This window comes from Taudactylus pleione, unplaced genomic scaffold, assembly GCF_031769625.1.
Source record: "Taudactylus pleione unplaced genomic scaffold, aTauple2 ptg000018l, whole genome shotgun sequence".
NCBI lineage: Eukaryota > Metazoa > Chordata > Amphibia > Anura > Myobatrachidae > Taudactylus > Taudactylus pleione.
The window spans coordinates 11,970,828-11,996,407 of record NW_028284420.1 but is presented as its reverse complement, the minus strand read 5'-3'; the positions used below and the strand labels follow the sequence as shown (position 1 = coordinate 11,996,407).

Here is a 25,580-nt window from a genome sequence, read left to right as displayed (position 1 = left end):
TTTTATATCTTTACAGAAAAATAACTTGAAATGTGAGGTCTGATTATTGCTCTTCCTATGCAACAAAAATAGAGGGGTTTCTGATATGTGTTTCTAGACATATTGTCGCTGCTTGTGTAAATTCTGTAATATGAAAAACTGAAGTTTAGGAATACTGGGCCTGATTCAGAGCCGTTCGCTATTTGTGGTCGTTCGTTCAAAAACAAGGGGTGGCTATTCAAATGATCCGTTCGCAAATTGCAGTCTGTTCCCACCTCTAAGTCTGAACGAGCGAGCAAAACATACGCTCGTTTTTTTGATAAAAACGCCCCCTGGCCGCACGCACCATACGTCATGTCCGCTATTTATTAGATTAATCGAGTACATCGTACAGCGTATGAACTGCTCGCTATTCTTGTGGTTGGTGTTTTCAACCGCTATTTTGCGAGCAGTTCTGAGTTAAAAAAAACCAAGTGATGTGGTCAATGACGCTGCTGTATTAATTATGCACTCCCTTAAAACGCCCGTTTGACCTTTAAGCACGCCTGCGTTCGGATCTCCACTCCCCGTTTTCAAGCACCTTCCCCTGTTACCACCCACATATGCCTCATTCTGTCACTCAAAATAGCAGGCCCTCGCTATATTGCGTACCAATGATTTTCGGTCACACTGACTGGTTCGCGCATGCGTACTAAAAACCGTACGCATGCGCAGATGTGCGATCATCGCTCGGAACGAGCGTACTGCCGCTAGCGAGTGGCTCTGAATGAGGGCCACTGTCATGAATGAATAGTGCAACCTGGACACTAAGAAATTGCAATATAATTTTATATACACTGCTAAGAATCCTTTTCAGAAAGCAATATGTTGCTCTTGATACAATTGTATATTATCTAGGGATTTCTTAATCTAGTTAAACAACATGATGGCAACACAATACCTTAGAGAATTGTTTACATTTTTGCGATTAATGAAAACTTGAGTTTGACACTAGGTACAATTGTATACTGTCTATCAAGATAGCACATATTTAAGTGAATTGGAATTTTCCGGGTGTTAAATTGTGTATGATTATATCAATGCATAGGTGAAGACTCACCTGGAATCTTCCTTCTTCTGTGTTTGTACGTCTTTGCATTTTAATGACTTGAAATAAAATTGTATTTTAGCAGATATTATTAAGTAGTGTCCCCATGAGTTGTTCATCTACGCAAACTCTAGGGGAGCACCACCAGAGTATCTATCTTTAGTTCCCGCATTACACAGGTTGGATAGCTCTTTACTCTTTAATTCTGGCGTAAGTATTGTAAATATATTTACTTGGTTAAACATGTGTATGATAACTCTCCCCACAGACACTACAGTTTCCTTAATACATCAAGATGAAGCAGGATCACATAGTTCCATGCTTAATATTATAATGTGACTTGGCCAGCCTCTTACTCATCAGCATACTGTAGCTCAGAGCCAGTATGGGCTTGGTGGGTGCGGCTGCAAGGTCTGACTTTCAATGGTAGTAGAGTACATGAGTCAATCTGGTCACCCAGAGACAGTTGTGGGGCGGAGCTGCTGAGAGAAGTACTGCCAGAAGTGGAGTGGATGCCAAGCTACTCAGCATAAGGGCTGTGAGAGCTGACAAGAGGCAGGGACGGACAGATGCTGTGAAAGCCAGCCTGTCAGAGGTTATTCAGTCTGCGGTTATTGGATCTCCCTCATTCCTAGTGACAAGCAAGCAGCACTCAATAACTCAACATACAGAACATCTGCCTTCAGGAGGTGGTGAGCAGATTTCAAATGGGAGTGGCAGCACAGGGTTCAGGCTGTTAGTAGTTATTCCACACTTCTAGAGCAGACAGAGCCAGTCTAGACAGTAGAGATAACTATACTATTAGGAGAGATATACATGTGTGTGTGTGTGTGTGTGTGTGTATATATATATATATATATATATATATATTGTGATAGAAGCACTGGTAAAGTGGTCAATGGCAGGTACATTTGGCCTATGTGTTCTAAAAAACCCCAGGAGAAGTCTGTTTTGTAAGCAGACCAGAGTATCGGCTTTTGGAATAGCCGGTTTGGGTCCTGGGAGTGTGGACGTGAGGAGAGGGAGGGCTCCATCCAGGTTTTGGGCCTTTCAGCTAGGTAGCAGGCTCATTAGGGCTGGAACTGGCTGATATAAGCTGTGTTCAGTGGTAACTGAGTGTCTCATACCTGGGAGAGCAGGCCGTAGGTTACCTTGCTCTGAGACACTCTTGGCTGTAAACCAGAAGGTACTGTGGATGGGGATTTTGTTTAGTGGTCTGATAGTGAGGGAACTTACTGTCTAGTTAGAACCCAGATGGGTTAGGATATTGTTTATGTTTATTTTAAAATTGTGTCCTGTTTCACTGGCTGCAGTGTGTGTAAAGAGGGAGTCCATCTACCCCAGGAGGGGGACCCCTATTCCGTGTCACAAGAGGTGGAGAATGCGGGCAATCACACACTGAAATTGCAGCAAGGAAAAATTTTCGTTTAAAATTTAAAGGGACAGACACCAATTTGTCAGTGTGGATATAAAGTTGTGTCCTTTGAAGTCCATAGAGGTGGCTTCCGCAGATGCTTAGAGAAGCCAGATTCTGCTTCCAACCTACACCCCAGGACAAAATGGAGGACATTGTTAAAGCCTTACTCCAAGCTACGGCAGCTCAGCAGGAAATGAACAAACTGCAGCAGGTAGCTACCAGAGCTCAGCAGGAATCCACCAATGTGCAACTGTTGGCCTTGGAGACAGCCCAGAGGCAACAACAAATCACCATTGAGGAAACCCACTAGGCCTTAAAAGAGGTAGTACAACACTTGGTAGCCCGGGCTGGAGATGCTTCCACTGACCCTCCAACCCACACTCGCTGTATACGAGTCAGTCATTTTTTACAGAAGATGACCCCGAGTGATGACGTGGAGGTGTATCTTACGGCCTTTGAGAGAACCTCAGAAAGGGAGAGTTGGCCCAAGGAACAGTGGGCAAGTCTTGTGGCACCCTTCCTGTCTGGAGAACCACAAAAGGCCTACTATGATTTATTCCTGGCTGATGCCAAGGACTTTGCAAAGTTAATACAAGAGATCCTAACCCCCTTGGGAGTCACCTCATTTGTTCGGGCCTAACGAGTCTACCGCTGGGAGTTACAAATGGAAAAACCTCCACGCTCAAAGATGCATGACCTCGTCCATCTAACCACAAAATAACTGCAGCCCGAGACGCTGACAGGTCCACTGATTGTGGAAAGAGTTGTGATGGACCGGTATCTAAAATCGCTGCCTGCATCTCTGCGCAAGTGGGTGAGCCATGCAGACCCTAAGTCCGCAGACCAGCTAGTCGAACTGGTGGAGAGGTATGTGGCAGCTGAGGAACTGTTGAGTCTGCCCCACCGAGCCCCAATGGTGCAACGGCGAACTCCCATTGGCACTGGTAAGACTGTCCCAGGGGAGAAGGGTGCTGGGCGATGGAATGTACCTAAGACTGAGGGTGAGGAACCTGGAGACAGGCCAGCTAGGCCAGGAAGGTTCCTTCCCCATAAAAGACTAGATTATAATGTGATTCAGTGTTTCCGATGTGGTGGCTTCGGCCATATTGCAGCTAATTGTCCACTTACCTCTGAACCTATGCAATGTGATACTGCTCATGTATACCACAGGGGGTCTTTCTTTGCACAGCCAGCCTGTACTGCCAACCAGCGGGCTGAGACTGATAAGCACATGTGTGTACTTACTGTAGAAGGCAACCGTGTAGAGGAACTGTTAGATTCTGGTAGCCTGGTGACACTTGTGAAAGCTAAGCTGGTGAACCCCTTGAAGCGTAAGGGGAAAACTGTTGGTGTGACCTGCATACATGGGGACACTCGCTATTATATAACTGCAGAAGTGAACATTGCGACATCATGTGGTTCCGCGATAGTCTCTGTGGATTTGGTACATGGCTTAATGTATGATGCAATATTGAGGAGAGACTTTGCTCACTTCTGGAAGTTGTGGGAACGCCGATTTTGCACAGATGTAAATCACCCTGACTCGTTTGAGAGGGTTACTGATGTAGTAGCAGAGTCAGAGATGTTCCCTTTTTCTAGTATGATTGGCGAACTAGAAAATGCGGAGCATGATGGTGGCTCGCCAAGTGATGTGCCTCCCACTGAGGTCGGTAGTGTTGTTGAACCATTGATCGTCTGCCTGATTTAGAGGTCAGAAGAGAGGTCTTTGCCGTGGAGCAGTTAAATGACCCTACTCTGGTAAAAGCCAGTTGAATGTCAAGGTGATCAATGGTAAACCCATAGACCCCGATAGTCCTTTGTCATATCCTCACATGGCAGTATGTCATGTGACTAATAAGGGGGGAGATATTGTGGAACAATGAATAGTTCCCAAAGCATACAGAAGAACAGTGTTAGATCTGGCCCATGGTCATATAACGGCAGGCCACCTAGGGGTAGAGAAAACTACTGAGCGAATTGTGCAGAGGTTTTTTTGGCCTGGGATCCATAAAGAGGTATCTGACTATTGTGCATCCTGCCCTGATGTCAGTATCATGCTCCAAGGCCACATTTCAAAAGTCCCCTGGTTCCATTACCCATTATTGAGGTTCTGTTTGAAAGAATAGCTATGGATTTGGTTGGGCCATTAATGAAATCTCCTCGGGGCCATCAATATATTCTGGTGATAATGGATTACGCTACCAGGTACCCGGAAACTATACCATTACGCAACACATCAACCAAGACCATTGCTAGAGGATTAGTCCATGTCTTCAGCAGGTTGGGAATACCTAAGGAGATTCTGACTGACCAAGGTACCCCAATTATGTCATAAATCATGAAGGAGTTATGCCGCCTGTTAAAAATTGACCAATTAAGAACCTCTGTGTACCATCCTCAGACCGATGGGTTAGTGGAGAGGTTTAATAAAACTTTAAAACACATGCTAACGAAAGTAGTGGACAAAGATGGTAGAGATTGGGATTACTTGTTACCTTATTTGCTGTTGACCATAAGAGAGGTTCCCCAATCCTCCACAGGGTTTTCCACTTTTGATTTATTGTACGGGAGACATCCAAGGGGGTTACTTGACATTGCCAAAGAGACATGGGAGTGGCAGTCCAGCCCGTATAAAACAGTTATTGAGCATGTTTCTCAAATGCAAGAAAGAATTGTTGCTGTGGTGCTGATAGTAAGAGAGCACTTGCAACAGGCCCAACAGACACAGCAGAGGGTATACAACCACAATACTCGCTTACGCAACTTTGCTCCTGGGGACAGAGTGTTGGTGTTGGTTTCCACAATAGAAAGTAAACTTTTGGCTAACTGGCAAGGACCCTTTGAAATCTTAGAAAAAGTGGGGCAGGTCAATTCTAAAGTTTACCAGCTGGGGAAAAGAAAGCCAGAACAGATATACCATGTAAATCTTATAAAACCCTGGAAGGATAGAGCAGCACTGTCAGCCATCCGAGCCCCTCCAGTAAACCCTGGGCCCATGGTACCCGAAGTGACAGTGGCAAAAGCCCTGTCAGCCAGTCAACAGCAGGAAGTTAAGGAATTTGTGATCACAAATAGGGTGCTGTTTTCTGACCTACCAGAGAAAACCATGGTCATCAAACATGACATAATCACTGACCCAGGGGTTAAGGTTAACCTAAAACCCTATAGGTTACCAAAAGCCCAAAGAGAATCAGTCTCGAAGGAAATTAAAAATAATTTAGAGTTGGGTGTAATTGAAGAATCGCATAGTGAGTGGTCAAGTCCCATTGTGCTCATTCCAAAACCTGATGGGAGTGTGTGATTCTGCAATGACTTCCGAAAATTGAACAGTGTGTCAAAGTTAGATGCCTACCTTATGCCTAGGTTGGACGAACTAATTGAATGGCTGGGGACAGCCAGATATTTAATTACTCATGACTTAAACAAAGGGTATTGGCAAGTGCCATTAACTGAGAATGCCAAAGAAAAGACAGCTTTTTCTGCACCAGAGGGGTTGTTTCAATACAAGATGTTGCCCTTTGGGCTACATGGGGCACCTGCTACCTTTCAAAGAATGATGGATAGGATTTTAAGGCCCCATAGACAGTATGATGCTGCTTATCTGGATGATGTGGTCATTCATAGTCCTGATTGGCAATCTCACTTACCCAGAGTACAAGCAGTGTTGGACTCTATCTATAAGGCAGGTTTGACAGCCAACCCAAAAAAGTGTTGTCTGGGGATGGAAGAAGTAAAATATCTTGGGTACACCATTGGCAGAGGTTTGATAAAGCCACGGCTCAATAAGATTGAGGCAATACAAAACTGGCCACAACCCCTGAATAAGAAGCAGGTGAGAGCCTTCTTAGGGATCACTGGGTATTATAGGAGGTTTATACCCAATTTTGCCATGATTGCAGTCCCACTGACTGACCTTACCAAAGGCAAACAGAAAGTCATGGTGGAATGGGGTGCTGAAGCAGAGAAAGCTTTCCAGGAGTTAAAAATAGTGTTATGTACCCAACCAGTTCTGAAGACCCCTGATTTTGACAGAGAGTTTGTTGTAGAAACCGATGTGTCGGATGTAGGCATCGGAGCGGTCCTGTCCCAAAGCAAAGAGGGTGAAGAACACCCAATTTTCTTCTTAAGCCAGAAATTAAATGTACATGAAAAAAACTATGCTACGGTCGAGAAAGAAGCACTGGCCATAAAGTGGGCATTAGAGACTCTCAGGTACTACTTGGTGGGAAGAAAGTTCAGATTGATCACTGACCATGACCCTCTGAAGTGGATGTCAGAAAACAAGGACAGTAATGCGAGAATAACGAGATGGGTCTTGGCATTACAAACCTTTAAATTTATGGTAGAACACAGGCCAGGAAGCCAGCTGGCCAATGCAGATGCTTTGTCACGTGTCCATTGTTTGGGGGCTGCGGTTGTTCCACCCCACGGGTCAAAACAAAGGGGGGGGATATGTGATATAAGCACTGGTTAAGTGGTCAATGACAGGTACATTTGTCCTAGGTCTTTGGCCTTTGTGTTCTGAAAACCCACAGGAGAAGTCTGTTTTGTAAGCAGACCAGAGTATTGGCTTTTGGAAAATCCGGTTTGGGTCCTGGGGGGTGTGGATGTGAGGAGAGGGAGGGCTCCATCCACAGGCCACTCCAGGTTTTGGGCCTTTCAGCCTGGTAGCAGGCTCATTAGGGCTTACACCTGGAACTGGTTGATATAAAGAACTCTTTGCACAAGCCTTAGGAAATAGGGAAGTGTAGGGGGAGTATATCCAGCAGAGAGAACCATATAGATTGAGTCACATGACTCTTAGCAGTTACTGTATGTCGTCAAATAGTCAATTACCTAACCAATTACATCAATCCAGAGAACATTTGTATGACTGAAGTATTCATTCAGTTAAGTGGAGGAGCAGTAACTTATAGACACCCAAAACTGAAACTTTAGTATTGTCAAGTTAGGAGGATACTTTAAAGGAAAACAGAAATAGGCTGAAAAACGCTTACAGCATACTGTGCTGGCTTTTATATCTGCAAGACCCCTATCAGGGGCATAACTAGGTATTTGAAGGCCCCATAGCAAAAGTTTGTAAGGGCCCCTATGTACCACCCAATAGTGAAAAATGTATATAACACACAGAACTTTGACCAGGAAGATGGGCTGGTGTAACCCATGACCCCTATGTAGACTGTTATGTAAAGCTATTTAATACCTTTACTAAGTGACAGGATGGTATATTTTCGTGGCAACATATTTCAATTGGACAAAGAGTTTCTATCCAGAAAAGGCAAAATATATGTTGATATGGGTGCATATATATATATATATATATATATATATAACTTTCGGGCGGCACTCACAGTATAAAGAAATTAATGCTGGCCCTGGTGCCTTCCGACAGAACCCCGCTGCACGGTCGTCCACAATATGCACCTCCCTCGGTGGCACTCAGGTAATAAAGTACTGCAACACACAGGATTGCTCCAACGTTTCGATGTATTTTACTTCATCGTCATCAGGGATACAAATGGTACAAACAACTCACCTTAAATCCACCACCAACACCACGTGCATATCTCCTGCCTTCCGGTCCCGGAACTCAGCGCCTAACACTGACGTCAGAGACCATGACCCGTTGCCATATAACAATATAAATATATAATAAAGACATAATTGAAGATAGGGAATTGTATACCATCTGTACATCTCATATATAGACATCTAGTTGCAGCAATACAATATATATTAAATCACAATAATTATAAAAACAGTAAGTATCAGAGAATCCACTTATCCCAAAATGTCATTGTCAGAAGGATATATTCATCAAAATACGACTACCTAGGAATCCCATATACAGACTAAAGACCAAAATCCATAATAGATTACCACATACTACATATATAATAATCACAAAAAGCAATGAAGTCCCAGGGATTCATTTAGCCCCTTGGGAGAGAAAGTTTCTAATCGATGTATCCACCTGGATTCACATCTTAATAATTTCAAAGATCGATCACCACCCCTCAAAGAGAAGGGGATATGACCTGCCTGCAAGAAATGCCTCGCCATAGTATGGTCAAATGGTATGTATTACATGTACAAAACTGTGAGTTATAAAGACTGAATACATAACAAATTATTTGTCATTTAATTTGCATTTATCTGTGTAACTTATAAGAAACTATTAACAGTATTTGAGTGATTCACTTGCAGAGAGGAGTAGTAGTGACATCTGATCCCTACGGATAAGAAAAGCACAGGTTTGCTCTTGTAAATGTGTAATTATTAAGTGAACTAAAGCTATGATACACACCCATAACACTTAAATTAGGGTTTTCCTAAGTACTGTAGGCCTATATCTACTACAGATACTTTGATGGAGGCAATGAACAGATGTAAGGGTGTGCCACTTAACGGGCAGCTAAGGGTGAGTACAATAGACAACAAGGAAGTTAATAACCTAGAGACCTTTTGCAGAGGTAAAAGGGGGGGGGGTTACACTTTTTTCTTTTTTTGCACGATAAAGTGTTTCCAGAACTTCATAATTTCCTGGGATCCTAAAGGCATCAATATACACAAGTTGTGTTGGTATGTTTTACACAGATCTGCTGTAATATACAGCTGCCTTTAGAAAAGTAAGTGTTAAATAACATTTTGAAAAAATGACAGCGTTATCAAAAGGATTCTGATTAAGTCGTGTTGAAAAAAAAGCTTCAGTTATACGTCCCAAATTAGTTGTATGTTTGATGCACAGCACAAGAAATTTACTTCTGCAAGGTTTTAAATGGTGACAACCAAGTCACTCGCTGGTCTTTTTCCTGAGAGTGCTTAGTACTTAGGACTAATATGTTGTCCAAATTATATTCAGGCATCTGATAGAATTATGGCAGATTTAGCATTGCAGTAGGTTGACAGCATAGGATATCTCCTAGGAGATTTGTTACAGACCCTGCAGGCATCTACGTTTTAAAATGTAAAAAAAAAATAAAACATAAAAAAAAATAATAATACTAAATTGGCTGATGCGAGGTAGAAAATCAGCAGATGGGAGACTGAAAGCAATAATATAATTACAGGAGGCAGAAAACGAGGTGGCAAGCAAGATTTGTTCCATCCAAAGATATCCTACTCTCCTCACACACTGATTATTTCTTAACAGTTTATGAAATATACACGTGCTGATAAGTGCTATCATGCCATGTCAACAATTATCACCATCACAGGTAATGACTGACATGTTTTTTCCTGTATCTTAGTGTTATATCAGCACATTTTTAGCTGAATTCAATATGTGATTTTCATAATGGCATAAACTTGTGTATAAAAAGTGTTGGCATTGATAGACTAGTGTCATATTTTTTTGTGTTTAAAATTGTCAAATTAGGGCTTGTAACATTTATCACAACCTGTAAATAGCCTAGGGTACAGCATACAGTAACATCTGATTAAAAGACGGAAGATAGACTGCATCCGGAAAGTATTCACAGCGCTTCACTTTTTCCACAATTTGTTATGTTACAGCCTTATTCCAAAATGGAGTAAATTCATTTTTGTCCTCAAAATTCTACTCACAATACCCCATAATGACAATGTGTAAAAAGTTTTTTTGAGATTTTTGCAAATTTAATAAAAAAAAACTAAAGGCACACATCTACTAAGCGATTTTATTGAACGATAACTATATCGTTATCGTTCAATCGCTCATAAATCACTTCCAAATCGTTTGCAAAAATGTCTTATACGCCCAGTGATGCGCACTCCCACTGGTCGTTTAGACATCTATAATCGTGCAAACATGCTGCACAACCTGACAATATCGTCAGGTTCAGCATGTATACAGATGACTGATTGTGCCTACACTGAACGACTGCTCATTTGGTGTAGGCACATCACAGACTGACAAACGACTGCACGTTTACAATGTCGTCATCGTACAGTCGTTTGCATATCTTCTAGTGGATGTGTGCCTTTATAAATCACATGTACATAAGTATTCACAGCCTTTGCTCAATACTTTGTTGATGCACCTTTGGCAGCAATTACAGCCTCAAGTCTTTTTGAATATGATAACAAGAATTTTGTTCAGCCTTGCGCCAATGAATGATGTTAAAATAAATTGAATATAGTCCAGCTGCATCCACCAAAGGGCCTTTGTACACCCTAAGAAAGGATTACCAAAGTAATCATAGAAAAAGAAAAAAAAGAAAATAAATATATATATATATATATATATATATATATATATATACTTGCTTTGTAGGTCGGCACTCCAAATGCTGTAAACAGCTGCGTCCGGTGCCCTCCTTAACTATGACCCCGCATGCAGGGCCACAATGTGACAGAATATAGGTGAAGGCGGCACTCAGACGACTTGTAAGAACTCCACGAAGCCCAGTTCAAATGTCAACGTTTCAGAACCTTTATTTGTTCTTTCGTCAGGATACAGTCAAACATTAACAAGACACTTTTATACTGAACACCAAGTGACGTGACCGGATGTCCATGTGCAACACAGACAAACGGCATTAGTTAATTGGACAAAGTGCACAACACCACCCCCAATATAATTAAAAACAAACACAGCTGTAACTGAAATACCTCAATGACATCAGACTATGTTAACATAGTAACAATGTAATCTGTCACAAAAAAACAATAATAACACTAATAAGTAGTACTGATACATTGCAGCAAAATCCGAATAGGCGTAAGTATGACATGAAAACTAAATGTGTCAACCAACCTAGAGTACATCTATAAAACGTTAATCAAACAAATTTTGAGAAACATCCCTATTTTAAGCTATAGGTAACATCGATGTCAATCAAACAACAACCTAAACACCATTACAAAAATGCTTTTGATCCTAAAGTTTCATTGAGTCCTAACGGAGACATTATACCGAAACGAAAAATCCATTTGGATTCAAGTTGAAGTAATTTAAGTGACCTGTCGCCGCCACGGATCCACATCGGAACATGATCGATGATCCGATATCTGAGGGAAGCTAAGCTATGATTCGCTTCCAAAAAATGCCTAGCAACCGGCTGGTCGCTTGATATTTTAGAAATAGCTAATCTGATGGCACTGCGATGTAATGCCATCCTCTCTTATAACATTCGTTCAGTTTTGCCGATGTAGTTTTGAACTGGGCTTCATGGAGTTCTTACAAGTCGTCTGAGTGCCGCCTTCACCTATATTCTATATATATATATATATATATATATATATATATAATTAAGGTGTTGTGCTTAAATAAAAATAAATAATAAATGTAATAACTAGACATGGCAGAAAACAGAATCAAGACACCAAATATAAATTATGAAATAGTTCTTTATAAAAATCAATAGTAGTGTACACTCTTTGATAAAGCTTCATATATTGGAAGTGAAACGCGTCAGTTGATCAGAGGATTTTCAAACACTACTACTATTTGCTTTATATCTGCTACCTATTGGAGTCTGTTTTATTGATCCAGGAGAGCCATCAGCGTGACTATCATCACACGCATATTGAATACATTACACCTGGACTGCTGCAGGAGGAGTTGAGGGCACAAGCTGACTAAATTATAGCCTTGGACTTACTCGTTCCTAGATCACCTGCCGTATACTTCCATGTGGGAGACTTTTGTGCCAGCAGCCTTATTTACGGAGTCCCGAATGTGTATGTTTGTCATAAGGTCTGGAGGACAATTTATTTAACAGCCCCATTTCACAGTTCAGAGTCTATTATACGCAATAATATCATAAGACCCGGAGGTTGGATCAGGCAAATCGAGACTCGAACTTGTGGACAAATTGTCCGGTAAGATTATTCTGTTCTTTGGACAGACTGTTCTATATAGATGGATCTTAAATAGGGAACCTATTTTTATTGTAGCAGTTACTTTTTTTTATCAATTAGATTAGTCTGTACGGACTTCTAGCAAAGAATTAGTTCTTATTATTGATTTTTTTTATTGTAATGTATTTTATTGTTGCTATTGATATTTTATAAAGAACTATTTCATAATTTAGATTTGGTGTCTTGATTCTGGTTTCTGCCATGTCTAGTTATTAAATGTATTATTTATATTTATTTAAGCGCAACACCTTCATTATATATATATTTTTGAATATGATGCCACAAGCTTGGTACACCTATCTTTGGGCAGTTTCGCCCATTCCTCTTTGCAGCACATCTCAAGCTCCATCAGGTTGGATGGGAAGCATCGGTGCACAGCCATTTCCAGAGATGTTCAATCGGATTCATGTCCAGGCTCTGGCTGGGCCACTCAAGGACATTCACAGAGTTGTCCTGAAGCCACTCCTTTGATATATTGGCTGTGTGCTTAGGTTTGTTGTCCTGCTGAAAGATGAACCGTCGCCCCTGTCTGAGGTCAATAACGCTCTGGAGCAGGTTTTCATCCAGGATGTCTCTGTACATTGCTGCATTCATCTTTCCCTCTTTCCTGACTAGTCTCCCAGTTCCTGCTGCTGAAAAACATCCCCACAGCATGATGCTGCCACCACCATGCTTCACTGTAGGGATGGTATTGGCCTGGTGATGAACGGTGCCTGGTTTCCTCCAAACATAACGCCTGGCATTCACGCCAAAGAGTTCAATCTTTGTCTCATCAGACCAGAGAATTTTGTTTCTCGTGGTCTGGGAGTCCTTCAAGTGCATTTTGGCAAACACCAGGTGGGCTGCCATGTGCTTTTTACTAAGGGGAGGCTTCCGTCTGGTCTCTCTACCATACAGGCCTGATTTGTGGATTGCTGTAGAGATGGTTGTCCTTCTGCAAGGTTCTCCTCTCTCCACAGAGGAATGCTGTAGCTCTGACAGAGTGACCATTGGGTTCTTGGTCACCTCTCTGACTGGGGCCATTCTCCCCGATCACTCAGTTTAGATGGCTGGCCAACTCTAGTAAGAGTCCTGGTGGTTCCGAACTTCTTCCATTTACAGATGATGGAGGCCACTGTGCTCATTGGGACCTTCAAAGCAGCAGATATTTTTCTGTACTCTTCCCCAGATTTGTGCCTTGAGGCAATCCTGTCTCGGAGGTCTACAGACAATTCCTTGGACTTCATGCTTGATTTGTGCTCTTACCTTATATAGACAGGTGTATGCCTTTCAAAATAATTTCCAATCAACTGAATTTACCACAGGTGGACTCCAATTAAGCTGTAGGAACATCTCAAGGATGATCAGTGGAAACAAGATGCACCTGAGCTCAATTTTGAACTTCATGGCAAAGGCTGTGAATACTTATGTACATGTGATTTCTTCAGGGTTTTTTTTTATTAAATTTGCAAAAATCTCAAAAAAACTTTTTACACGTTGTCATTATGGGGTATTGTGTGTAGAATTTTGAGGACAAAAATTAATTTATTCCATTTTGGAAAAAGGCTGTAACATAACAAAATGTGGAAAAAGTGAATACTTTCTAGATGCACTGTAATTAATGATGCTACTTAATGTTGCTTCTAAAATCTTGTGTGTAAGAGGAGTGAATGACTGCTTAGCCAATGAGTACAAGCCACATAGGTTATGTGCTGTATCTGGAAATATTGTATTATTGAATTCACTAATTGTAGTATTTTCAATGAAGCCCACTATTCTATTTATGTCCTTAATTAAATTTGTAAATATGGACCTTGGGATACTAGTCCCTGTGTGTCTCTGCAATAATACTTGATTCTCTTCATGTACCTTATGGCTGTTGTTGGTTCTCCTTGAGAAAGCATGGCTTTGGTGCTGATGTGACAATACAACGAGCAGAACCTGAAAAAGAAGAGTGAGAACATTTATGTAAAAAGGTTCATATTAAACCTCATCCAATCATTTGCACACTGTAAAGATCATTCATAAACATGAACAAATGTCTGTGTGGCTGTTTTATATTGTGTATAGAGTGTTGAAATAAATTAGAGATGAGCAGTTCGGTTCTTAAGAAAAACAAAACACACCTGAACTAGGGGGTACTGAATCAAACCGAGACATTAATTGGTTCCCCCAGCCAAATGGAAATTGAGGCAAAGCATCATAATCCCTGAAATGTCAGATCTTCCATGTTTTGGATTACATACAAGTCCCTCCCTGGCACATTACAATTCTACTTCCTATTCCCATTTGTCACACAACGAGCTCCTCCTTTGCAGGTACTGAACAGATCTTTATCAGTAGCATTAGCCACCCAGCTGGTTCAGCCTGGTGCTGGTTGCTAGAAAATAGGGGGAACCCCACTCCATATTTCCCACTATTTTCCAATACCAGACCAGGCTCAGAGGTTCAGGGCTGGTTATTGATTTTGGGGGCAGGGGATCCCATTCATATGTTTAAAATGTTTAACGATTTCAATAGTTTTAAACATAATAAAGCCTGCACAAAACTTAGTGATCTGTGCAGTGCTTGTCTACTATTTCGCTTCTATTCCAACATGCCACTGCGGGTTATCGTGTAGAAGCCGCTGGGAATCGATCTGGGTTTCAGTTTGGACATGAAATTGACAACATACCTTTAGTTAATGCTGTCAATTTGACATGGAAATCACTATCAATTGTTGGCGGTTTCTGGCAGGTTTTAAATGACAACAAAACCACCGCTTACTAAATTTAGCCCGGTGTGTCTTATCTTTTTTTATATTTTCTTATCAGCCAGACTACAGGAACCAGTGGGCTCTTACTGTTGTTCAGCCAGGTATTGGTAATTGCGAAATAATTTTCCAGTACTAGCCCAGGATTGGAGGTCTGGGATGGGTACTGATTTGGGGTGGGGCCCTACATTTTTATTAAAATGAAATTAACAATTTTTTCTATTATTAAATAATTTATTTTCTTTTCTAAAAGGTTATTACTCTGGCATGAAACGCTTGTATTGGCATGAGGCCTGTTAATTGCTGTTTGGAATAAGTTTGATGTGATTTAGTTCTCTACTAGACTTTATTCCAACTGCAAACACCTGTATTGGCCATGAGGCCTGTGATTTTCTGCCCGTGATTCAATTCAAAGCGATGCTGGATAGCCTAGGGAGGGAGTTCCAGCAGCTATTCAAATCAGCATTTTGATGTTTGGTGTGAATAAAGGATTTCCTCTTGCACCTTCCTGATGGTGCGAGGAGAAATCCGACTAAAGTGCCATCTGCACAGCTGTTTGCCGGCTTAGTGCGGCACTAACAGCCTCAGGGCTGGCACTTTAGTCGGAGAATATCGGTTTTCACGACTAAAGACCCAGGTTAATTCCTGAGAACCGGCATTCTCCGACGTAACAGCATGCTGAATTGAATAGCTCCTGTGTCCTTTTCAGCATCGCTTTGAGTTGAATTGTGATCACTGTTTGGAGAAGTGCATTGGTGATATATTATAATTTCTGCTAGGCTTTCACTTTTAGGCTATTAGTGCTTGAGTTATGAAAATATTCTATAGGGCTGTATAGTTTATTAAACTGCCATCCTGTCTGCCACTTACTGTGCCACTATGTTTCAAAGATGTGCTATTTTCTTATAAAATATGGACCTCCTCACCCTCCCATGTGAGTGGGCATTTGCTTGATCTGGTCTTCAGTTACCGGTGTGATATTTCTGATTACTCCAATTATCCATTCCCCCTCTCTGACCATCACCTTCTCTCTTTTAAACTATCCCTCTCTCCTTCCCCTCCTCTACCTCCAAAAGCCACCATCACTAAGCGTAACATTGAGGTTATCGACACCATTTCCTTTTCTTCCCTGCTTGACTCACTTCTCTCCCATATCCTCTCTCTCTCTCTCCTGCCCTGAACAGCTGCTTCCCTATACAATGCCTCCCTTACTACTGCTCTTGACTCTGTTGCTCCGGTGATCATTTCTCACCCTCGCAGATCCACACCCCAACCCTGGCATTCCAAATGCACCAGATACCTGCAAAAGCATCCACAAACCACCGAGCGACAGTGGAGAAGATCACGCTCTAAGGCAGATTTTCTACATTTCAAATTTATGCTATCATTCTACAGTGCTGCACTTTCCCTCTCTAAACAGTCATATTTCAAAAACCTCATCTCCTCCCAGTCCTCAAATCCCCAGCATCTCATCACCATCTTCAACTCCCTCCTCCGCCCACCCCTCTTCATCTCCCCTCCTCGCTCTCTGCCCTTGACTTTGCTACCTACTTTACATCTAAAATTGATTCCATACATAAGGACATCATATCCAACCAATCCCCCAGCTCTCCACCTCCTCCTTTCCCGTATCATCCCTCCCCATCCATTTTACTGACTCTGACATCCTTCTACCCTGTATTTGGAGAGGAAGTCATGGCCCTCATCCGGTTCTCCCTCCCTACCACCTCCCCCCTTGACCCTATACCCTCCTGTCTCCTCCACTACCTCTTTCCTTCTGCCTGCTCCCATCTTGCTCACCTCCTTAATCACTCCTTCTCATCAGGCACTGTCCTTGCTGTGTTCAAACATGTCCTTGTCTCCCCCATTCTTATAAAAACCTACTCTTGATCTTAACCTTCTCTCTAACTATTGACCCATCTCTCTCCTCCCTTTTGCCTCCAAACTTCTTGAGCATATTGCTTACAACCGCTTTACCTCTTTTCTTTCCTCTCACTCCCTCCTTGACCCTTTTTCAGTCTGGCTTCCATTCTCTCCACTCCACTGAAACTGCCCTCATGAAAGTCAGCAATGACCTCCTTGCTGCCAAACCCAAGGGCCACTACTCTCTGCTCATTCTCCTTGACCTGTGGACCACTCTCTCCTGCTGTAAATCCTTCACTCCTTTGGTCTACATGATACTGCCCTATCCTTGCTGTCCTCCTACCTCTCTGACCGATCCTTCTCTGTTTCCTGTCATGACTCTTCTTCCCTCCCCACAGCCTCTTAGAGTAGGTGTTCCCCAAGGTTCTGTTCCTGGACCCTCTTATTCTCCCTCTATACATCCTCTCTAGGTGAACTCATCAGTTCTTTTGACCTCCATTATCATCTCTATGCTGATGATACTCAGATCTACCTTTACTCACCTGATCTCTCCCCCTCTCTATTGGCTTGTATCTCCAACTGTCTCTTTGCTATCTCTTCCTGGATGTCCCAGTGATTTCTTAAACTTAACATGTCTAAGACTGAGCTGATTGTTTTCCCACCCTCCCACATAGCCTCACTTCCCACTATTTATTTTCTTTATCTATTGATGGCACAACTATCTCATCTAGCCCCATAGTGCACTGTCTTGGAGTTATCCTGGACTCATCCCTCTCCTTGAAACCACATATCCAGAACCTCCCACAGTCCTGTCATTTCCATCTCAAAATTATTTCCAAGATCAGACCCTTTCTCACCCAGGATGCCACTAGAAACCTCATACACATGCTGGTCATGTCCAGACTGGACTACTGTAACCTCCTTCTATCTGGCCTCCTCAAATTCCATCTCTCTCCTCAATGCTGCTGCTCGGCTCATCTTCCTCTCCAAACGCTCTACATCTGCCTCCCCTCTCCTACAAGCCCTCCACTGGCTCCCCTTCCATTTCAGAACCCAATTCAAGGTTCTCACACTCGCTTTTAAAGCCCATACCCAATCTTCTCCCATTTACATCTCTGATCTCATCTCCCTTCACTCTCCTGTCTGCCCACTTTGCTCAACTAATGCACGCCGCCTTTCATGCCAACTGATTACTTCCTCCCACTGCCGCTTCCAAGATTTTGCCCATGCTCCTCCCCTACTTTGTAACTCTCTCCCTCTCCCCATCAGACTCTCCACCTCTCTACAATCATTCAAACAGGCTCTCAAGACCAACTACTTTATTAAAGCCTTCCAGCCTCATCCTAACTTGCTGCTACATGTTCCTTCCTCCCGTCTGCCCCATCTGTGTCACACCTGTTTGTCTGCCCCTCCCTATTAGAATGTAAACTCTTACAAGCAGGGCTCTCTACCATCTTGTGCTTCTTCCTACTTTACTTTCATCTACTTCCTACTCCCCATCAGGGCACCTAACACTTGGTTGCTTATGGGCTGCAGCTTATGTGGGTGTGAGGGTCGCTAATGTAGCAATGTATATTATCCATGTCCTTGTCCTTCATTGTATTGTATTGTACTGTAAGTCACTGGTCACCTATTTGTTTATGTACTTTTTAAGGTGCTGCGGAACACTTGTGGCGCCATACAAATAAATGATGATAATAATAATAATAATAATAATAATAATAATAATAATAATAATAAACCGCCATGTGTTCGTGCCACTGCTCTGTCACTTAATGAAGCCAGCCAGCTCACTGAAGCCTTTGGCAAATATTTGTGAAAACAATATTGTGAGAAGTTTAAAATTGACTGTAAATGACTGGAAATTAAGGTTATTGATGTTAGTAATACAGTAGGAACAAAAACAGGTCCAAATTACACAATTGTAGCTGTTTTCATAATTTTTTAAAGAAATCCAAAACCAAAATATTTGAGGGTGCTTTTGCCAAAAAAATAAAACACAACGACTATTTAGAACCAAAACCAAAATACAAGAGTCTCTAGAATAAACAGGTTTGTATGTTACTTTCAACTACTTTTACTTAGCAGCTGAGACAGTCAGCCATGAACTGGCCAGAATATACTGTATGACAACACATAGGAACTTAACTGTTACTAAAACAATTACAATAGAAAATAACATAGCAAAGCAGAACACAGTGCCACCTGTGGGAAACTTAATGGTGATCATACACTTATTTTAGTATCATGCCCTAATCATGTGCAAGTTTCTATAAGCATCCACATGCATTAGTGTGTTAAGTCATCAATCATAAGAGGAACAAAATCTATTAAGGGAGGGAGGAGCTGGAAGGACTAATAAGCCACTGATTAAATCCTCAATACTTACAAATGAAGCACTTTTTACCCCATGTTTTCTTACCCTAACCCTTCGTCATTGCAACATCACAGCAGGAGGTTTGCTGATATCATTCAAACATGTTATTTTTTTCATGCATACATATACAAAATAAATATATATTGTGACACAGTTGGGATAAGGGTCCCTCTCTTGGGTAGATGTACTCCCTCTTTACACACACAGCAGCTGGAGAAACAGGACACAATTCTGGGCTTCTTGTGCAAGCTGGTTGGAGCCAGTCTTTACTGTACTGAACACATAAATAAAACAAAACACAAACAAAATTCTGTTTCCCTTGGTATGGTCAGTCAGTGGGACTGCAATGGTGGCAAATTGGGTATAAACCTCCTATAATATCCAGTAATCCCTAAGAAGGCTCTCACTTGCTTAATTCAGGGGTCGTGACCAGTGTTGTATTGCCTTAATTTTATTAAGCTGTGGCTTTATCAAACCTCTGCCAATGGTGTATCCAAGATACTTTACTTCTTCCATCCCTAGACAACACTTTTTTGGGTTGGCTGTCAAACCTGCCTTATAGATGGAGTCCAACACTGCTTGTACTCTGGGCAAGTGAGACTGCCAATCAGGACTATGAATGACCACCTCATCTAGATAAGCAGCAGCATACTGTCTATGGGGCCTTAGAATCCTATCCATCATTCTTTGGAAGGTAGCAGGTGCCCCATGTAGCCCAAAGGGCAACATCTTGTATTGGAACAACCCCTCTGGTGCAGAAAAAGCTGTCTTTTCTTTGGCATTCTAAGTTAACGGCACTTGCCAATACCCTTTGGTTAAGACAAGAGTGGTTAAATATCTGGCTGTCCCTAGCTTTTCAATTAATTCATCCACCCTAGGCATTGGGTAGGCATCGAACTTTGGAATACTGTTCAATTTCCGGAAGTCATTGCAGAAACGCACACTCCCGTCAGGTTTTGGATTAAGCACAATGGGACTTGACCACTCACTATGAGATTCTTCAATTACATTCAACTCTAAACATTTTTGAATTTCTTTTTATACTGATTCTCTTTGGGCTTCTGGTAACCTTTAGGGCTTTAGGTTAACCTTAACCCCTGGGTCAGTGATTATGTCATGACCATGGTTTTTCCTGGTATGTCAGAAAACAGCAACCTATTTCTGATAAGAAATTCCTTAACTTCCTGCTGTTGAACTGCTGACAGGGTTTTTGCCACTGTCACTTCGGGAACCACGGTGAAAATTGGGTCCAACGTTTATAACTCACTTCTAAAGGGTGAGTGTATATCAATCATTGTTACGGTTTTACACTATATATTTTCTTTTTCATATATTTTTTGGAGAACAATACCAAAAAGAAAAGACTTTCATTAGATCACAGGAAGCGCCGGAACCACTTCACAATACAATGAACCTTTTGAGGGGCCTTGTTGAAAGCTCCTGCTATTCCTGGCTGCATTCTGGGTCTATCGTTAGACTTCACAGGGAACGTAGCGCCAGCCACTTATATCTGTAAAGTTCCTCACATATTGCTGACATACAGCAGGCTGTTTTGATTTGTATAAGAAACTAAAGGGGAAGGTATGCAGCGAATAATGAACTATATCACTCATGCAATAATGGGTAAACAACATGATCTGGCGGAAGTTTGTGGAATTTTTGTTGGCTCTCAACTCAGATGACCTCTCAATGCACATTACATTGTATGGGCTACAAAAGCAGAATACACCATTGTTACAGTATCTGCTGCAAATAGAGTGAACCCCCTCCAGTTTGCTCAGGAACATAAGCATTGTACAGTAAATGATTGGAAAAAGATCATGTGGTCTGACAAATCATATTTTGACACCATGCAGATGATAGCGTGAACATATGGAGACAACAGTATGAAAGCATGAATCTTTCTTGCATCATCGCACCTCTGCGGTCTGACAGAGGCAACGTTATCACATGCGGGCTAATATTACCTATGAAATATACAGACAGTTAGTTGAATCCATGTCTAGAAGAATTCAAGCCCTATAAAAGGTAAAAAGGTGACTGAACAAAGTAACAACCCGACCATCATAATAATTTGGCCGCTCAGTGTATATGTGGCCTATTAGAACAAATTCCATATCTATATAACGCCTATATAACCCTGCCCACAGGCCATTTCCCTTTAGAAAGAGACTCATCTGTCAGTACTGGGAAAATTGTGCAACATACAACCAATATAACAACAAATTAACAGTATTATGTTATTTATTTATTTATTTTTAATTGGATCTAGCCATTTGACCCCCCTTCCATCTACAGTATATCCTCAGTCCTCCATGGGTCTGCACACTCCATCTAATTGTACGCAAATGTTGGCGGTGGTGTTGTCTGGTCATTGTTCATGCAGCTCTCTATGCATCATTATTTGGGCTTTGGTTTGCACACAAATTGTGTCACTGTTATTGGTCTGCTTAACTTGGGAGTTGATGGGAAAAAATAGTCTAAATTAGTCCCACCTAATGTCCAACTGCAGCTGCCAGAACTCCTCAAGTGATCCAAAAACTTGAGACAAATTTAGCTGGGTTTGTGGTTGTGGCTCAAAAGGTGCCTGGTGCGGGCCATAGTGAAAGCAATGCAGTCAGCCAGGTTGTGATGCCCTGGGGGCAGCATGACCACTGCACCAGCCCATGCCACCCCTGTCCATGTTAATTGCAGTGGCAAAGTACCAACTGCAATGTATGATTTATGCGCATGAGCCCAGCTGTCCCTGGCCGGACCCCCATCTTCCTCCTCTTCCTGTACGATATATTTCCTAGGAGCAGTAAAGTTGTAGTAATGTTTGCAGTTATTCTTGTATAACAATAACAAACATACTTTTTCTGGTGGCCATTAGAATTTGCTTTTTCAAATGCCCCTCAGACCTCTGCACATGCCCTTTTTATGCCATCAGTCCCATTCAGATGCCCCTTAATTGACATAAGTCCCCGCATATGTCTCTTATGTGCTGTCATCTGCTCCACATGTACCTAATGTTTTTTCAACCTTGCAGCATGTCCCTTATGTGCCATCAGACCCCTGTACACTTTATAAATATTTACCCTTGCATAATATCCTCTAGCTTGTAGTATTGTCCTGGTGTGGTAGTCTGAGCATTAGCACAGATTATAATATTTTTTTTCTTTCCCTACACAGAGTATTTATTGTTGTTTGCACCCCCCATATTGAAGTTCACCTTGGAATAAATACAGCACCAGATTTATCTCAGCGCACAGTGAAACAGAACACTCATGTATTTGTCAGTCCATCAAAAAGAAAATTATGGCTAGTCAGACTTTTATAAATATATACTATTCGTATTGCCCAAAATCCTGCCTGGCATGGTGGATACAGATTGACCTCTTAGCCCCAGCTTTGGGAGAAACACACATTTCATTTACATTTATTTACACGGGTGTTTTAAGAGAGGAGGGGTCCCGTGTGCAGACTCAGTTTGGGTCCCCTCCTCTCTCTGGTGGTGCAGCAGATACTGGCTTAATGCAGAATCTAGTTCACATGTGCAGGTCTGCCGTGCCATTTTCCCGAGGAAAGTAGTACTGCGCATGCGCGACTCCCCGGGAAAATGTCCGCCGCTATTTTCCCAGAGATTTTTTCTGCTCTGCAGCACTGGCCCGGCGCTACAGAGCAGTGCTCTAGAGTCCCGATGCCTATCATTAGCCCCACTACAAAATACCAACACCCAGCAGACCGAACGAAGGTAAGCCGGGTGTCTTAGCATCTAGCTGCGGGGTGGGGGTGGGGGTTAGGTTTATGTACCCCCGGGGGGACTTAGGGTTAGGGTAGGGAAAGGGGGTGGTTAGGGTTAGGCACCCCTAAGGGAGGGTTAGGGTTGGGGGGGGAGAGGGGAGGGTTAGGTTACTTACTAGCCCAAGTCGGGAATTAGGTCTGTCGGGGTTCCGCTGTTGGTATTTGATCCGGCAGCTATTCTGCCACCGACTAAATACTGATTCCATCATTTAATAGTACTTTAATAGATATACTGTCAAATCGGTGTACAGCTACACCCCTGTAAAGACTCCAGATAGTTCATAAAAATAAGTCCAATGAAAAGAAATCCCAGAAAGATCCAACAAGCGCCAGCCCTTCACCCGGCCGGCGCACGACCCGCTCCGGGGACAGTGGCAGGTGGGCAGTTTGACTGGGGCGGTACACCTGTCAAACCGTAATGCAGGTGTCCTAAGGCGAGCTCAGGGAGGACAGGAATCTCCCGTGGAGCAGAAGGGCAAAAGCTGCTCCACGGGAGAAGTACAGAAACAGAATGTTTCCTATTGTTCTGCATACCCCTATCTTATCCACATACGGTAAGCACCCATCAAGGCACCATTGGTCCGATCTCTGTCTTCTCTTACAGCATCTCATGGCCTGTTTGTTGCACCTCTATTCGTGCACACAGGCTTATATCTCTGGTCTGCTCACAACTTATGCCCTTCAGCTGCTTTGTACAATATACTGTTTCATTCTTTGTTTTATTTAATAATTCATTATTGTTTTGTTATATATTCAGTGTATGATGCTGCAGGCTTTTGTGGCAACTCATATATATAATAATATATGGTGATAATAATAACTAACACAAATTTATACTATATGTATGCCATCATTTCATTGTTTATTACAATGAATACACAATAAGATATAGATTGTTTATTACAAGGAATGAAACCTCTCCTGCTGTAAATTATAACAGATACTAGATATCAATCCTGTCTGAAGGCATGTGATTGTATACAGTATGTGCATGCATGTAATGGAGAATTCCCAAAATTATGGGGACAACCAGAAATGAGTATTGTACAGTATGTGTATATACAGTATATATATATATATATATATATTCACACAGGTATACAGGGCTGCCATCAGGAATTGTGGGCCTCGGTACTGAGAAAAAAAGCAGGGCCCTTTCTCCCCTCCCCATCAATTGGTGCGGATGTGGTTGTATTTATGGCTTGTCAATCTATAATATAATATATGAAATTATACAAGAGAAAACTGCTGTAAATTCACACACAAAACCAGAATGTATACTAAATATATAGGGAAAGCAACGTCAATTCTACATAAAAAGCATTGAGAAAGTCGGAACCACAGAAAATACACTGAAAATGCCAGATCCACAGAAAATACACTGAAATAGCCAGATCCACAGAAATTATATTGTAATAGCCAGACCCACATAAAAAGCCAGTAGGAAAGGGAAGTGCAGGACACAGAGCAGGGAAGGCTGGCAGGACTAGGAGGGGGGAGGGGAGACAGGGATGGCTGGCTGGACTGGGAGGGGGAGACAGGGAAGGCAGGCTGGACTGGACTAGCGGGGGAGGCACAGGGCAGAGAAGGCTGACTGGAGTAGGAGGGGGACAGAGAAAGCTGGCTGGACTGGGGGGGGCAGGGCAGGAAGAAACAAAGCATCTGTATTGGCCAGTTGACTTCCTGGCCTATGCTCTACTGAAAACTTAAAAGTTTGTGATGCCAAGAACCATCTAGTTTTTCTCTTATTGGACTCTTTATTCACAGACATCCACTTCAACGAAACATGATTCTTATTCAATCTAAGTTTCCTCCCCAAAAGATAGTACCAGTGTTTCTAATGCCCATTTAATTTATGCCATGTATATTTAATATCCTATTTAAATAAATAAGGGGAAGCTCTACACCATCTTTGCTTTGAGACAACACAGCACCTGCCCCTAAATCTGATGCATCTGTTTGCACGGCAAATTCATATTCAGGTGTCATAAAAATTGGTTGGGTGCACAATGCTATTTTCAATGTCTGTAAAATCCCTTTTTGCCACAGGATTCCATTTAACCATAACTGACTTTTTACACTCAGTTTTGACACCATCGCTGTCCCTTTGACTGACCTTACCAAGATCAGTCAAAGGGACAGCAATGGTGTCAAAATTGGGTGTAAAAAGTCTGTAATACTTTCTGATTCCTAGAAAAGCTCTTACTTGCTTCTTATGTAGGGGTCGGGGCCAATTCTGTATGGTGAATCCAAGATACTTCCCCTCTTCCATCCCATAACAACACTTTTTTTGGGTTGGCTGTCAATTATGCCTGGCTGGAGTCCAACACTGCTTGTACCATTACCCTAGGTAAGTGGGACTGCCAATCAGGACTATAGATGACTACATCATCCAGACAGGTAGCAGCATACTGTCTATGGGGCCTTATAATTCTATACATCATCCTTCGAAGGGTGCCCCATGTAACCCAAATGGCAACATCTTGTTTTGGAACAGACC

General features: G+C 42.1%; 1 protein-coding gene across 1 annotated transcript in view; it reads right to left on the bottom strand.

The window, feature by feature from the left end:
• LOC148540674 (cadherin-like protein 26) overlaps positions 1 to 25,580 on the bottom strand; it is a 134,842-nt gene that overhangs the window by 94,944 nt on the left and 14,318 nt on the right. The window contains exon 2 of the mRNA XM_088442598.1: positions 14,175 to 14,246. Coding sequence (XP_088298724.1) covers positions 14,175 to 14,246 — 72 coding nt within the window. The remainder of the gene's footprint in view (positions 1 to 14,174; positions 14,247 to 25,580) is intronic.